At 41.6% G+C, this 14479-nt stretch overlaps 1 protein-coding gene across 5 annotated transcripts in view; it reads right to left on the reverse strand.

The window, feature by feature from the left end:
* BICC1 (BicC family RNA binding protein 1) overlaps positions 1 to 14479 on the reverse strand; it is a 376259-nt gene that overhangs the window by 41837 nt on the left and 319943 nt on the right. For all 5 annotated transcript variants that reach the window (XM_068255070.1, XM_068255069.1, XM_068255072.1 and 2 more), the window contains 3 exons: positions 13659 to 13712; positions 8053 to 8247; positions 4577 to 4828 (listed from right to left, as the gene is read on the reverse strand). In XM_068255070.1, coding sequence (XP_068111171.1) covers positions 4577 to 4828; positions 8053 to 8247; positions 13659 to 13712 — 501 coding nt within the window. The remainder of the gene's footprint in view (positions 1 to 4576; positions 4829 to 8052; positions 8248 to 13658; positions 13713 to 14479) is intronic.

Consider the following 14479-nt stretch of genomic DNA (forward strand, 5'->3'; position numbering starts at 1 on the left):
TGTCCAACTTCTTCAAGTTGTTTTAAATGTGCATTTTAAATACTTTTTCTGCAAGTTGTTTGAGAATTGTGCATTTAAAAGACTTGTTGAGCTTGTGTATGAGGCTTTAGGGAGTCTTGCCTAAGATCTCCTACTGAACAGGTGCAGGCTTGCTAAACAGGAAGAGCCAAGATTCAAACCCTGGTCTCCGGTGTCAGAGGCAGAGCCTTTACCGTATATTATCCAGCCACTGGAATAAAGTACGTGAAGTCTTACTGCATTAGTAGAGCAGAATGCAAAACCGTGTAATCTTGTTTGCGACCATAATTTGTCCCGGAAACATGCTTGTAATCCAAGGCACTCATATCAAAGCAAATTTCCCCATAAGGATTAATGGAAACTGGGATGATTTACAAAGTACTGTACTAAGTAAACATGTAAAAAAGACTTTCACTGTAACTAACCGAACCCTTGCTATCTTTTGGCTCACACAAACTGTGTTGCTTTAACAAGGAAGTTATTGAATGACAGTTTTTGCCTGCTTTTGAAGAGGTCATGGAAATGTGACCTTGTACAGTCCCCCTTTTACTATGGATTGTACAATTAAAGGGATACTTAAGTCCCCCCCCCCCCCCCCCCCCAAAAAAAATGATTTTTACTCACCTGGGGCATCGCTCAGCCCCCTGGGCTCCCGGGTCCGGCGACAGCCGCCGACAGGCTGGGAACGCCAGTTATTCTCCGCGTTTCCAGCCGCTATATCACCCTCTATGCTGCTATAGTGTATAACATATACGCTATAGCAGCATAGAGGGTGATATAGCAGCTGGGAACACAGAATCACTCGCGTTCCCAGCCTGTCGGTGGCTGTCGCCGAACCCGGAAGTAGCCGCCGGCAGGGACAGGAGGATCGGAGCGAGGCTGCGAGGGCACCATAAAGCTTCAGGGGGCTGAGGGATGCCCCAGGTAAGTAAAAATCATTTTTTTTTTTACTTAGGTATCCCTTTAAGTACAATCCATCGTAAAAGGGAAAAGAACCATTGCCTCAGTTGTGATGACGTGATGCGCAGATACATTCTGTGCTTGTATATAAGACGCTGCTTACTTAAAGCGGTAAAAAACCCTGACATAATATTCAATAAAAACATGTTTTCCTACTTTTTATATAATATATGCTGTAAATAATGTTTTAGAGCAAAGATGAAATGCAGGGTTATATTCCACTTTAAGTTAACATTTCATTCAACATTTTTTCTGGTCTTGCAAAGCGCTCTTAAACCAAGTTACTTGCAATCCAAGATTGTACTGTACATTACATGCAATGCATTGCCATATGCTCACGTTACGCATGTCCTTCTGCTCAACGTACTTTAGTGCATACATCCCACTTTGTTGAAAAGGGCACATTTAAAAATGATATTGCTACGCTACCACTTGGTGAACATTAATTCAAATCATTTTGAACACAGTTTCCTGTGGTAGTGCACTACCCTTCACTTACAAAATTAGATAGGTCACCTGGTCACAAGGTGGCCACATTTCTGCACACAACTGTGTCACCTTAGGAAAAGAGAAATGGGGCAAGCCATCACTACCAGCACACTGAGAAGGCAAGCCTGGAAATGCTAGCAGAGAGCACCATCTGGTGGGAAGTCATAAGTAAATATTGAACTAAGAAATCCACAATCTGCAGAAAGATCTGTACATTTACAGTCATTTCATCTAAGGTGCCCATTGATGGTACAATATTTTCATCAGATGCGATATTCCGACACTAACCGGAAGGCAATTATTGATTGTTCTCATAAACGGAACGATTTAAGAAGAAGGTTTTACTTGCCAATTCGATCATGAAATCCAACTTTTGGATTGATAATTTTTCTTCTTTTCGATCTACCAAAGAATCATATCAATTTGCGCCACAAACGGCACAGTTTTCTAAACAATTAGATCATAAAAAGTGCGTCAAAGATCAAATCTGAAGGAAAAATTGTACCGTTAATGGGCGCCTTTACTAATCACACTGGCAGAAGGCCAGGAAACTAACGTATATTTTTCATTAAAAATTCCAATGTAAAATTACAGATCACAGGATTAAATGCCACTCTCCAAACTGATGAATAATTTGTAAATGCTGTATACTTCAATGTGTTACTTTACAACATTCATCAACATGTCACATTTCTGGGCTTTTTTTTCCTCTTGTTAACAACCATACTGTATATCCCTCACCTTGTAACATCACCTCCACACAATACAGAAGTTGCCATGGTCATGTCAAATGGAGAGTGCGCTATATTCCAAATGTTCCACTTTGATTAGAGGCATAGCAGAGGAAGGAGATGGATAAGCTGCCAGCAAATAGGGGTGTGTGGCTTCAGTCTCATACACCCCCATACTGTCATCGTATAGGGGGGAGGCCAAGACTAGCACTGATGTCTGCAGTGAGCAGCCCACTAGCACAAAAGTGGTGCACCAGGTACAAATTCACTAAATGTTAGGTGCATTAAATATTTGCTAATCTACTCATTCAGAAGAAAAGCTTCTGAGCATGGGCTTTAAACTGAGATTTAGGGCCCGGGTCACACTAGGGGCGTTTTCCGCCTTTTTTCAAGCGCAGGCGATTTTTAACATTGCCCACAAAACGCTTGTGCAGTGATTCCCTATGATAGAGTGCACAGCTGAGCGGTTTGCTTCCGTTCTGCTCCACAAAGTGGTGCCTGTAGCATTTTTGGGGCGTTTTAGCTATAATGGAAGGTATAGGAAAACCGCAAACCGCTCACAAAAATCGCACTGTGCAGTGATTGCGTTCGCATTTTTAAGAATAAATACATTGTATTTTTTTCCAAGTCAAAGAGTTCACTTCCTGACTTGCGTCAGGTAGTGAATGACAAAACCACTCTGAAAAAGCGCGTAGAAAAGAGCTTTTTACAATAACGCAGCGTGCAGTGGAGCGCTGGGAGGTGGAAAAAAACAGCGCACAAAAAACGTATTTAGGTGTGAATGGGGCCTAAAGCTATCTCCTCACTCGCTTTACATTTGTATTTACATTAAAGTGTACCTGTAGTGGGAAAAAAATTAAAAGAAAGATGCTTACCTCAATAGAGGAGAGCCTCAGGATAGTGCAGAGGCTTGCCCAATGCTCCTCAATCTCACCATTCCAGCACTAGAACCCTTTAAACCTTGTCAAATACATACTTGTGGCAGCGTTCTCACCAGTGTATGAACGTGGCTGCACCATGCTGGCCCAAGTACAGCCCACACCTGCACAGTAACATGGAGTCACTCATGCACAGAAAACCACTGTCCACAAACAAGCAGAGCTTTCTTTTTGGTCACAGATCTGGTTTAAAGCGGAACATTACTGGATATACCAAAGAATACATTGTATTTACTTATTTCTAACTTTTATAAATTATTTAGTGAATGTCTGCCTGATCCTTTCCTTTCTCACATTTACATTCTAAGATTTAGATCACAGGAGGCAAACTATTATTGGTAGGTGCATTACTGAGGAATGTTTGTTTACTGTATGTACTGAAGTCATTAGAAAAAACGCCTGTCTTCCAGGATGCTCTGGGAGGAGAATTCTGCATAATAAATAGCCTAGGCTAATCATCATTAGGAGGGCGGTGTTACATACCAATATACAGCTATATATAGATACAAGAAGTGCTTCTGATGCTTAAAACAGGCCATCATAAACATTGGTATCCTGAATAATTTACTACATTCTACTATATTGCACTACACTGCCTTTAAGCCCTTCCTCTCGGCCTGCTCCAGTGCAATGTACATAAAGACGACGTTAAATGCACCTCTGGATTTTACCTATGAAAAGCTGAAAGGAAGAAATCGAACTTGCGGTCACTCAGCAACCGTCAAACTTGCAGCCGTCTGCTTTTTCCGCACATACAGCTTCATATTTTTGTACTAGTAAGCAGTGCTCAGGAGCAGCAAATGCACATTTCATGAAGCAATGCAGATTGTATGTAATGAAAAACATGCATGAAAACTATTGTGAATGTAGGTCTCTCTTAGCATGTATAGCATGAATGTAGCTAAGCTGTCTTAGCGTGTATAGTGTAATGTATAGTGCAATTGTTAAGGGCTCTGCCTCTGACACAGGAGACTGGCTCTTGTTCAGGAGCCAGCACCTATTCAGTAGGAGACCTTGGGCAAGACTTACACTGCTGCCTGTAGAGCGCACCCTAGTGGCTGCAGCTCTACCAGGAGAAAAGCGCAATATAAATGTAATTGGTCCTGTCCTTTGTCTTAAATAAAAGCAATCAAAAGTATTTGGTTAAATTATTAGCACTGTAAGAAACGCTATTTGAGGTACAATTCTAAAAAGTGACAACTACTGCAAACACATTGATCCATACAAAACAGTTTGTCCAGCACTAAACCTGCAATAATGGTATCAGAACCTTCCTTAATATATTCCCCTATAGGTTGGTGTTACAGAATGAATACATGGTGTACTGGCTGCAAACCATATTTTTCTGCATTTGTGCACAAAATCAGATCACTTAAAATTAAATAGATTCATTTAAAAACGTAAATAATGACAAACGGCTGCATCCATTACCATACATACCATGAGATATTGCCTGGCTAGACAGACTGACTCGATGGTGCCTTGGAGGTAGACTGTGGACTTCTTTAGAGGGTTATTTGGGTCTGGGAAGTGGATCTGGGCGCCCGTTCTTTGCATGATATGCTTGATGTTGCATCCATTACGCCCCATCATGAAGACGTGATGCTGAGCAGCGATATCCAGCTGAGTGCTGACGGGAATGGCATTGGCCAGGCTACCAGCAAGATGCTCCAGGAGCAGCGCTGTACCTTCCTAAAGAAAATAGCATGAAAGATTTTATTACACGGGTTACCTTCCAATGATTAGAGATGGATGCACTCTACAGTTATCAATATGACTTGATTACAGTTATAGGATTCTCCACCTGTTACTAAATTCTTCTGTCAGAATGTCAAACTAAAAGAAAATTAGGATTTCCAAAGAAAGTTACGTTTAGGCCAAGCTTTACTTTGGCAGACAAATAGAGATTATGGCCCATATGCAATTAAGTTTTTCTCCTGAGTTTTCTACTTGGAGATAATTTTTCAACTTTTTTTTAAAATTACTTTTCTGCACTTTGCAATCGAAAGAGTATCAACAATTAGATAAAAAGCACAATCAACATTATTTTGAGCATTTTTCTGCTTGCTGGTGGCTTAAAAAGGTACTTTGTTGACTAGTTGTAAAAATAGCACCTAAGGGAAAACTCAATTGCATATGGTCCTATGTGTGCGATTCCAACACATGCAGGATTTTTGAACCATCTTATCCAATACATATTCCATTTCATCGTGCCTACTTGTAGAGAAGAAAATGGTGCCATATTTGGGATGAAGAGGATTATGGTCTTACGTTTAACTGCTTTGTCTGTTCTGTAAACAACATGTAGGATCACACTGCTGAGGACCTTCTATGGTCCCATCTATGTGTAAACTAAGGCCCCGTTCACACTTGCGTTCTGGGATGCAAACGGACCGGATCCGGACAGGTTCCGATCCGGATCCGGTCCGTTTGCATCAGGCATGAATACGGCTGCCATCCGGATCCGTTTGTTAAAAATAGATAAACTATTAAAATTGTTGGGGTGTGGGAGGTCAGCAGAAGGTGCACCTGTACAATCAGGTCCTCCGCTGATTAGGGCCTTACCTCCACGTCCGACATACTGCCAACAGCTCCAGCACTAGAGTCACTGCTGCTCCACTCCAGAAATGCTGGGCCCATGTGTCCCCATCCAAAATGGCCGCTAGAATACGCATAGGAAGTGGGGTAGAACGTCCGGTTTTGATAGCCAGTGTGTTCTGTGCTTTCCTTTCCCCATTGGTTTCTATTTCCGGATGATGCAATCAGGCTCCGGTCCGGGTGCGTGGGCCAGATGATCCGGACCCAAAAAATAGAGCATGTTAGAAAAGTGTCCGGAGTCCGGATCCGGCTTCGTTCTGTACGGAACAGACGCGTGTGAACGTCCGCATAGACTTTACATTGCTATGCGGAACGTACGCTTCATTTGTACAGTATACGGTCCGGATCCGATCAGCGAACGCTAATGTGAACCGGACCTTAAGAGATCCCACCTGCCAATCTCCATTGACTGACAATATAATGGCTACTGGCATAAGCGCATGGGTTTCAGTGCTCTCCATCAGGACTGGGCCCCATGCTCCAGAATGCCCACAAGCAGACGTCTCATGACATGTGTCGCGACCTCACAGATTCTTACAGAAATACAAATTTTTTAAAAACATTTTTTAAAGCTATGCTTTATGAAAAGTACTTTGACATTTAAACATTTTTGCAATTACTTACTGTTTGTAACTTTTTCTCAGGAGTAAATCATGCTGCATAAACACAGCTTTGCTTAAATATCAAATAGAGGAATCCATAAGAACAACAAGTGGCATATAGAAGGCAGGATCAACATCTGTTATATCTTTGGATAATTACATAGCTAGAGGCTGGGCTAAAGTACAGAGTAAACTATACAGTTTACATAGTATCCATGTTTTCACATAACCCAAAGAACATAAATGCTGCATGTATTTATTGGATGAAAAGGCATAAGAACGTTTGTATTGCCACGTTAGCTAAGGGAGAGAATCCATAATATAGCAGGAAAAATGACCAGAGACCTCCCAGTATTTGGGATGGAGAGTGAATCTGAGTAGGGGGGAAATGAGTGAAGGAATTTTGTTTTAAGCAGTGGCTGTGTGTGAAGCTGGAATGTATACAAGGTGCAGATCACCATGGAGAACAGCCTCAGTCTGCATCTCACAAGATCAAGAAAACAAAATTTAAATTGCATCAACATTTTCCATTGTGAGGCCTGGAACCCACTAGGTGCGCTTTTGTGAGCGCTTTGTAATTTGAAAAGCTCTTGATAATGTAATGCTATGGGTGTGATCCCACTTGAGTGATCTGATTTTATAAAAATCCTCCCATAGCATTTCAATAGCACGAGCTTTTGCAAAATCACAAGCATTTAGAACAGGCTGCTAGTGGGTTTGAGCCCTGAAAGGGGCAGTCCAAGCCTGCATGCAGAGAGTTAAAATAATGCCATCCATTACCTCTCATTACTGTGAACAGGCCCATAGAACTGTGTGGACATGCAGAATTATTCTGCAACGCAACTGAGCGCTGTGAACTAATCTTAACTGTAAAGGACAGTAAATTTTAGCTTGGCCACATGGCAAGCAATAATGTCCTATTTCCTATTTGATAAGAGACTTAAATGAAAATGAGCTTTTCCCGCCAGTAGAGCAGACCATTTTATCTATTAAAGTTCCTGGTGCAGCAACCATTTAGTCAGCTCCTGAGTTTAGTTCAGTGGTTCTAGCGGTCTCCCATTCCTAAAATAAGATGACCGCTAGAACAAAAACATGATTCAGAGCCACTTATACGGTTAGCAAATATGGCTGATACAAGTTTGGGGGTTGTGATCCATATTATATAAACATCTAATGGGAAACTGTGGAATTGGGCATCAACGTCTTCACTATATATTTTGATTCTCTTCTGATAGAACCGCTTCATTTTTATTTTGCAATAACCATTTCGTGCTCAGCATAATAAAGATAATAGTGAAAATACTTGTCAAATTTAGTACATCATCGGAAACAAATATTTTCAAAGGATTTAGAAAAACATCAGAATTTATTTTTTGGTGGCAACTATTCCACAAAAATGTTCCACTGAATCAGCAGATTATCATGACAGGACACTTAGCACCTTTCTGAATGCCAGGAGTTTCATTTCACTGAAAGGATGAGGCCTTGGATATGGTGTAAGCATTAGCGATAGAATTTGGTGCGACAAAGAAGTCCACCCTCGCTCTAGGCCTTCCTGAAATTCTTCTTTCAGGATGAGCTGTTTCACAGCTGGAAAAACAGAAGCATGATTGCAAACCGAATGTTATTGCTGACAGCAGACCTGATTTGTGGTGTTTCCTTGGTGTATAGATTTCTTTTTTTACCCCTTAAAAGCTTGCGGTAGAAGAAAATTACCTTGACAGCGCTGGTGTTATTCTGGGAGCCTCTCACGATACCGGTAGCACCGTAGACTCTGGAGCGCTGCTTGAAAGAGACCGATATGTTGTAAGTTTGGGAAATGTGCTGGATTGTGGGAGAGTTTGGATCTGGGATGGGTTGGAGAATACCAGCGATGGGCAATTCAAACATCAAAACCAGAGGCAGCAATTCCTGCAGGAAATATTTGCAAAAATTTAACTACAACACTGTGCCTTGCAGAAGACGAGAACAAAAACCATGAATAGGAAAACAAGAAAGCAAACAAAGTAAATGCCAAGAACAGCTACTGCTATCAGATTTTCATACCAGAAAAAGTTAATACCAGATGCCTGACTCAGATGTAACTCAGGGTGGTTTCACACATGTGCAGTCCGATTTGTGATTGGCATAAGAGCCCTATCGCAGCGCATCACACCACTGCATGCAGACTGGTCACTGCAGCAAAATGCACTGACAGGGAAATCTGCGTAACCCCAACCAGTGACGTACAGGAAGTATATCACGGCAATTTCCCTGATCTGCGTACGTGCATCACACTGCAACCATCTATAAAGATTTGCATGGTCACAGACTCCCCCTTGGTACTTGTACACCAACACTGCAGCTTCTCTGTCAGCCAGCCCATTGCGTTGCACCATGTGTACTGTGGTCTGTCTCAGATAGTAATGGCGACTGACAAGGTAGCTACTGTGACTCTGAACTAGGGATGGTCAAGGAGATGCAAGTTGTTTTCCGAATTGAGGCAAAATTATGCAAATTTATGCAATTTGAAAATTGCCCAATCAAGTCCTACCTCAGCTTCATGAGGTTGGTTTATTTTCAAGCTGCGTAAATTTGTATACAGAATAAGCATAATCCTGCCTAAACGCGGAACAATTTGCATCTCATTGACCAGGATGTTTTGTAATACTCAGTGTCTACAATACAATATAAGAAATTAAGGAGAGAGTCATGATTTCTTGAGTTTCTGGATTACTTTTCTGCTCATGGCCTCCTACAACCCTTTACAACAGTGTTGCCTGAAGGTGGCCATAACCCTTATTGGTCATTTGCCAGTTTAACAACGTAAACTAAAATATTTGATTAGAGCCCCTCACTGCCTTCGCTAGTATTGTATTGCCTGATGCATTTCAAAGTTATGTGGCTGCTGATTGCAATGCCTCCGTGTCCCCTCTGAGCTGCTCTTCGACCCCCCCCCCTCCGCGCTGTGCTATGACCCCCCCCCCCCCGCCACACACCAAACAGGCGACGAGCAGCTTGCCTGCAATCTATGAAGGGTAGGGACATCCCTTGAAGGAGAGTCACTTCTGCAAAACTCCCACTCTGGCATTAGAAACACCCCTTCCTCAGCTCTAATTAGCCAGCACTGCCTCACCCCGCCCCTTCTACGCTTCTGGCACGCCTCTCCCCTGCCTCCCGGCTCTGTGTTGAGACACACAGAGCCAGAGCTGCAATGTCGTGATTCCAGGGGTTGTGGGCATTTTGTTTTCGTTTTTCAGTGAATACGGGATGTAGGAGTGGCAGTAATTTACAGTACCCGATCTGGCTAACTAACCCCTCCAGATCAGGTACTTTTTTTATTTTTTTAATTAAAACTTTTCACCTCAGGTTCTCTTTAAAGTGTATCTGAAGTTATCGCCTATAAGTACGAAGGATCAATGCAATGCTATTACTATGGGATTCCAGGAAAGTCCTATTTAGAATTACATTTATGGATACAGTCGTTTATCTCATCAGTTTGTAGTTTCAATTCAGGCCCACTTCAGCTCTCTCAGGTCCCATCAAAAGTTCACGTTGTACAAATCGCACATAAGCAGATATAGGCCCATATGCAATTAATGTAACACTCTCACCTGAGCTTTCTCCTAGTTTATATATTCACCCCTTGTAAATAAAATGCCTTTCAAACAACCAGCAAACAAGAAAATACTCAAAATGACTGATAGTTTTTTGCCTACTTTTTAAATATCAAAAGTGATAAAAAATGTAATTTAAAAAAAGAAGGTGAAAAATGAACTCCTAGGAGAGCGCTATTTCAATATGTTCATACTGCCCATGTCTCAGTAATGAAAATAACCCTAAATCTTAAGTCTGTGGATATTCTCAAACTTCGTCACTTTCATCAGGCCTTCATGTTGTACCCTCTTTCCCTGAAATTAAGACATTCCCTGAAAGTAAGCCCTAGTAGGAATTTTGAGCATACTCGAAATATAAGCCCTACCCTGAAAGTAAGCCCTAGCAGCAGTAAGGGGGGAAATTATGGAAACTTTTGTTATTACTGGAGCCCATAGTCTTGCGTGCAAGTAGACACCGGACACAGGAAGACGGGGGATAGAGGAGGACACAGGTACAGAGGGGACACTAAGGCAGGGAACACACTTGTCTAAGTTCTCTGCGTGCGTTTTTCTGCATACTTTTTCAGTACACCAAGTGTGTTTCCATGCAAGTAAACGCGCACGTTTTTTCACAGCAGCTGATGTAATTGATAGGGAAAACTAACAAAATGTGCAACAACATATTAAGTCTGAACTAGCCCATTGATTAACATGAGTTCTCAGTTTTTCTGTACAGAAAACGCACACGAAAACTGTCAAGTGTGTTCCCTGCCTGAAGGGGAAAAAAGTGGCACAGAAGAGGTGGATCCAGCAGAGGAAAAGGTGTCACAGTGGGTGAGGTCAGGAGGACACAGCACAGGGACGTGTGTTCATAGAAATATAAGACATCCCCTGAAAATAAGCCCTAGCACATCTTTTGGTGCAAAAATTAATAGGACACTGTCTTATTTTCAGGGAAAGACTAAGCACAAAACATACTATAATTCTAATAAAATATGGTATTATGGCGGTCATGCTATATCAGGCATGGGTAAACTCGGCCCTCCAGCTGTTACGGAACTACAAGTCCCACAATGCATTTGCCTTTATGAGTCATGACTGTGGCTGTCAGACTCCTGCAATGCATTGTGGGACTTGTAGTTCCGCAACAGCTGGAGGGCCGAGTTTGCCTGTGCTATATGCTTATATTTGAAATATGAAGGGTAAAGGCTCGTATGTAATTAACCTTTTCTCTTAAGTTTTCTCCCAGGTGATTTCTCATCTCTTTAAAATAACTTTTCAGCACTTCGCAATTGAAAAAAGTACCCAAAAAAGTAGGAGAAAAAAGTACTATCAAAATTATTTTCAGTATTTTCTTACTTGCTGGTGGATTAAAAGGCCTTTTATTGACAAGATGTGAAAATATCACCTAGGAGAAAACTCAGAAGAAAGTGCACACTGGGGGTTCTTAAAGACACTGAAGCAAAAAAAAATTACAATATGATGAATTGTATGTGTAGTACAGCTAAGAAATAAAAACATTAGGAGCAGAGACATAAGTCTAATATTGTTTCCAGTGCAGGAAGAGTTAAGACACTCCAGTTATCTATGCAAAAGAGCCATTGGGCTCCATGACTTTCAAAGTCGCAGAAAGCTCTGTCTTCTGAAGCTTGTTGTCTCAAGTGTTTGCAGGAAAAAAAAAACCCAATTCAGTGACAGAGGACAGTTCAAAAGTTCACTGGGCTGCTCTGTAAAATCATTTAGAATGCTGAGTAGTGTGTAATCTGCAAATATTAGAGAATGATGCAATGTTATAAAAAAACACTATGCAACAAAATAAAAATGAGAATATTTTCTTTGCTACTAATGTTCTAGTAATTATCTGTACTACACAACCAATTCATGATATCAATTTTTTTCCGCTTCAGTGTCTCTAATGTGGAAATTGCAACTCTATATCAGAAAAGTCCTCCTTTCTTCATTCTCGATGTCCTTTTGTATCCCTAGGTCAACCACATTAAAAGGCTACATTCTATATGCAATTGACTTTCTCCTAGAAGAAAATTTTTCATCTCTTTCAGATAACTTTTCAGCACTTTGTAAAGAAAAAGCATCAACAAGTAGGTTATAAAGTACTCAAAATTATTTTTAGTATTTTCTCGATTGCTGGCGGTTTATATTATATTGGCATTATATTGCCAAGGTGAAAAAAACAACATGTAGGAGAAAACTCAGAAGAAAAAGTTAATTACATATGGGCCTTAGTCTCTCACATCAAACAATTTATGAATGTTACAGCTTAAGGTACCATAACACAGGGGACCATGTTGTGCTTCTGTCTATACAACTTACTAGAAAGTCAAATCCTTGTGTGAAAATGAGCCTAAATTATTTCACAGTAAAGGGCGTCTATAGGCCTTGTAGGAAAAATCATAACCTCCTTCCCCGAATTTTAACAAAGTGAGTGACTTGTGTGGTGAGCAAGAGGTGTCCAAAGCATTCCAGATACCACATAAATGCCAGATCTAAAGCAAATAATCTTTCAATACTTGTGCTTGTATGTGTACTTTAGCATTCATCACGCGATCATCAGTAATAAATGATGAATGGAGGAGCTGCATGAAGAAAGGAGGTTTAGTCTGGAACATAAAAATCGTAAAATGTTTCAAACACTGATGAGTTGAAAACCACAAGGCAATGAAGGGAATATGAAATATGTCACTGAAACATCCAAACCATTTTCACAGGAGGTTTTTCCCCCCCAAAGCAGCACAATGGTATTCATCCAGCCAAAGGAACCAGAAGCCTGATCAGACAGAGCAGGGCGCCGGTACGTGGAAACTAGCCGAAGTCTGGGCTTGGTGGAATGTAAGTACTGTAAATGTCAGGAAAAACAAAATGCATCTCATCCAATTCTTAAAATAAACCAGAAAATGTATTTCAAGACATAAATCTTTACTCAACACCACACGGCTGGCATCTTAAGGTGGCACTGGAAACACACTTCTCCCACCCTTCTCATCCAGTCTTCTGCCATGCAGGAGCAATAGAACAGGTCCTGGTTGTAATCGTTTGGCTTTCACAGCCAAGTGTAAGGGGGGGGGGGGGTGTCTTTGTTACTATGAAAATATTAAAACCAGGTGCTTTCAGTATTTGCATATGCAATTTTCAAGGCACCTAGCATGGACAGCAGTAACACTTTTCTCCAAACTCCCAAAGTGTGATAGACCATAGAGCCAATTCTCCAGTTTCTAGACAATAATGGCCCTTTCCAGGTCATAGGTTGGACAATATTCTCCAAAGCTGGAGTATGATCTCCTGCATATACATAAATGTAGCTACAGAATTTTATTAGCGATCATAGCACTCCTACCGTTAAAATAAACCGTAGGATGTCTGCCTGGAGAGCATTGATTTCAGCAGCCATTACTGCAACGGGGACAACTTAGAAATAAGAGTCCTCTTCACTGATGGAATCTTAATTGACCTCCTTCCAGGACTCTAATTCTAATTTAAGGGATGGTAAACAAAGGACTATATATTAATTTAGACAATGTGTTGCTGTCTGGGATGGATATTTATGTATACTTTGGATAAAGTGGAGTAGACCTGAGGAAGGGCTCTGCCCGAAACATGTGTCGTGACTTCCATGCTGCAATACAAGCAGTGGGAGTGGTGTTCCCATGGAGCCTTGGCACCAGTGTACAGGGTCTGTTGACCAGAAGTAAGAACATATCCTTGAAAAATCAAACCCACACCCATACATACCCTTATGCGTAGTCTTGCAGACTCCACCCCAGCAGGCTGTCCTGCAATCGATACCTGAAAAAAAAATATTACCAATTAATTTTACTCATTAAGGAAATACAATATTTTTTCACAGAAAAAAAAAAAAACATGCGTTAAGAGTATTATATAGCACTCATCTGCCATGGTGGTGTACAAATCAAGAAACAATTTAAGCTATTGTACACAATACAAGTTGGTAAACAACGTCCCAATGACTAATGCAAATAAGGATGTTGCAGCAAACAAAAGTAAGAGCTCTGCCATGCTTAGAACAATGCAAGCCATTCTTTGTTTATTAAAATGCAATAGAGTAAAGGTAGCCATACACTGGTCGATTTGCCATCAGATTCGACCAACTGACAGATCCCTATCTGATCGAATCTAATCAGAGAGGGATCGTATGGCTACCTTTACTGCAAACAGATTGTGAACCGATTTCAGCCTGAAACCGTTCACAATCTGTGGTGGTGGTGCTGCTGCCGCTCCCCCCGCCCGCATACATTACCTGCTCCGCCGGCGCGACTCCAGTCCCCAGGTCACCGCTGCTCCGTCTCCGCTCTGGTCTCCGGCCCCAGCATGCTTTACTTCTTCCTGCCCGGCAGGAAGTTTAAACAGTAGAGCGCCCTCTACTGTTTAAACTTCCTGCCGGGCAGGAGGAACTGAAGCATGCCGGAGACCAGCGCGGACACGGAGCAGCGGTGACCGGGGGTAGTCGTGCCGGCGGAGCAGGTAATGTATGCGGCTCTATTGCGTCGGTCGTCGGGTACTCGAACGCCGCTAGCGACGCGCTCCCTACCCGC

The sequence above is a fragment of the Hyperolius riggenbachi genome, chromosome 10, assembly GCF_040937935.1.
Source record: "Hyperolius riggenbachi isolate aHypRig1 chromosome 10, aHypRig1.pri, whole genome shotgun sequence".
NCBI lineage: Eukaryota > Metazoa > Chordata > Amphibia > Anura > Hyperoliidae > Hyperolius > Hyperolius riggenbachi.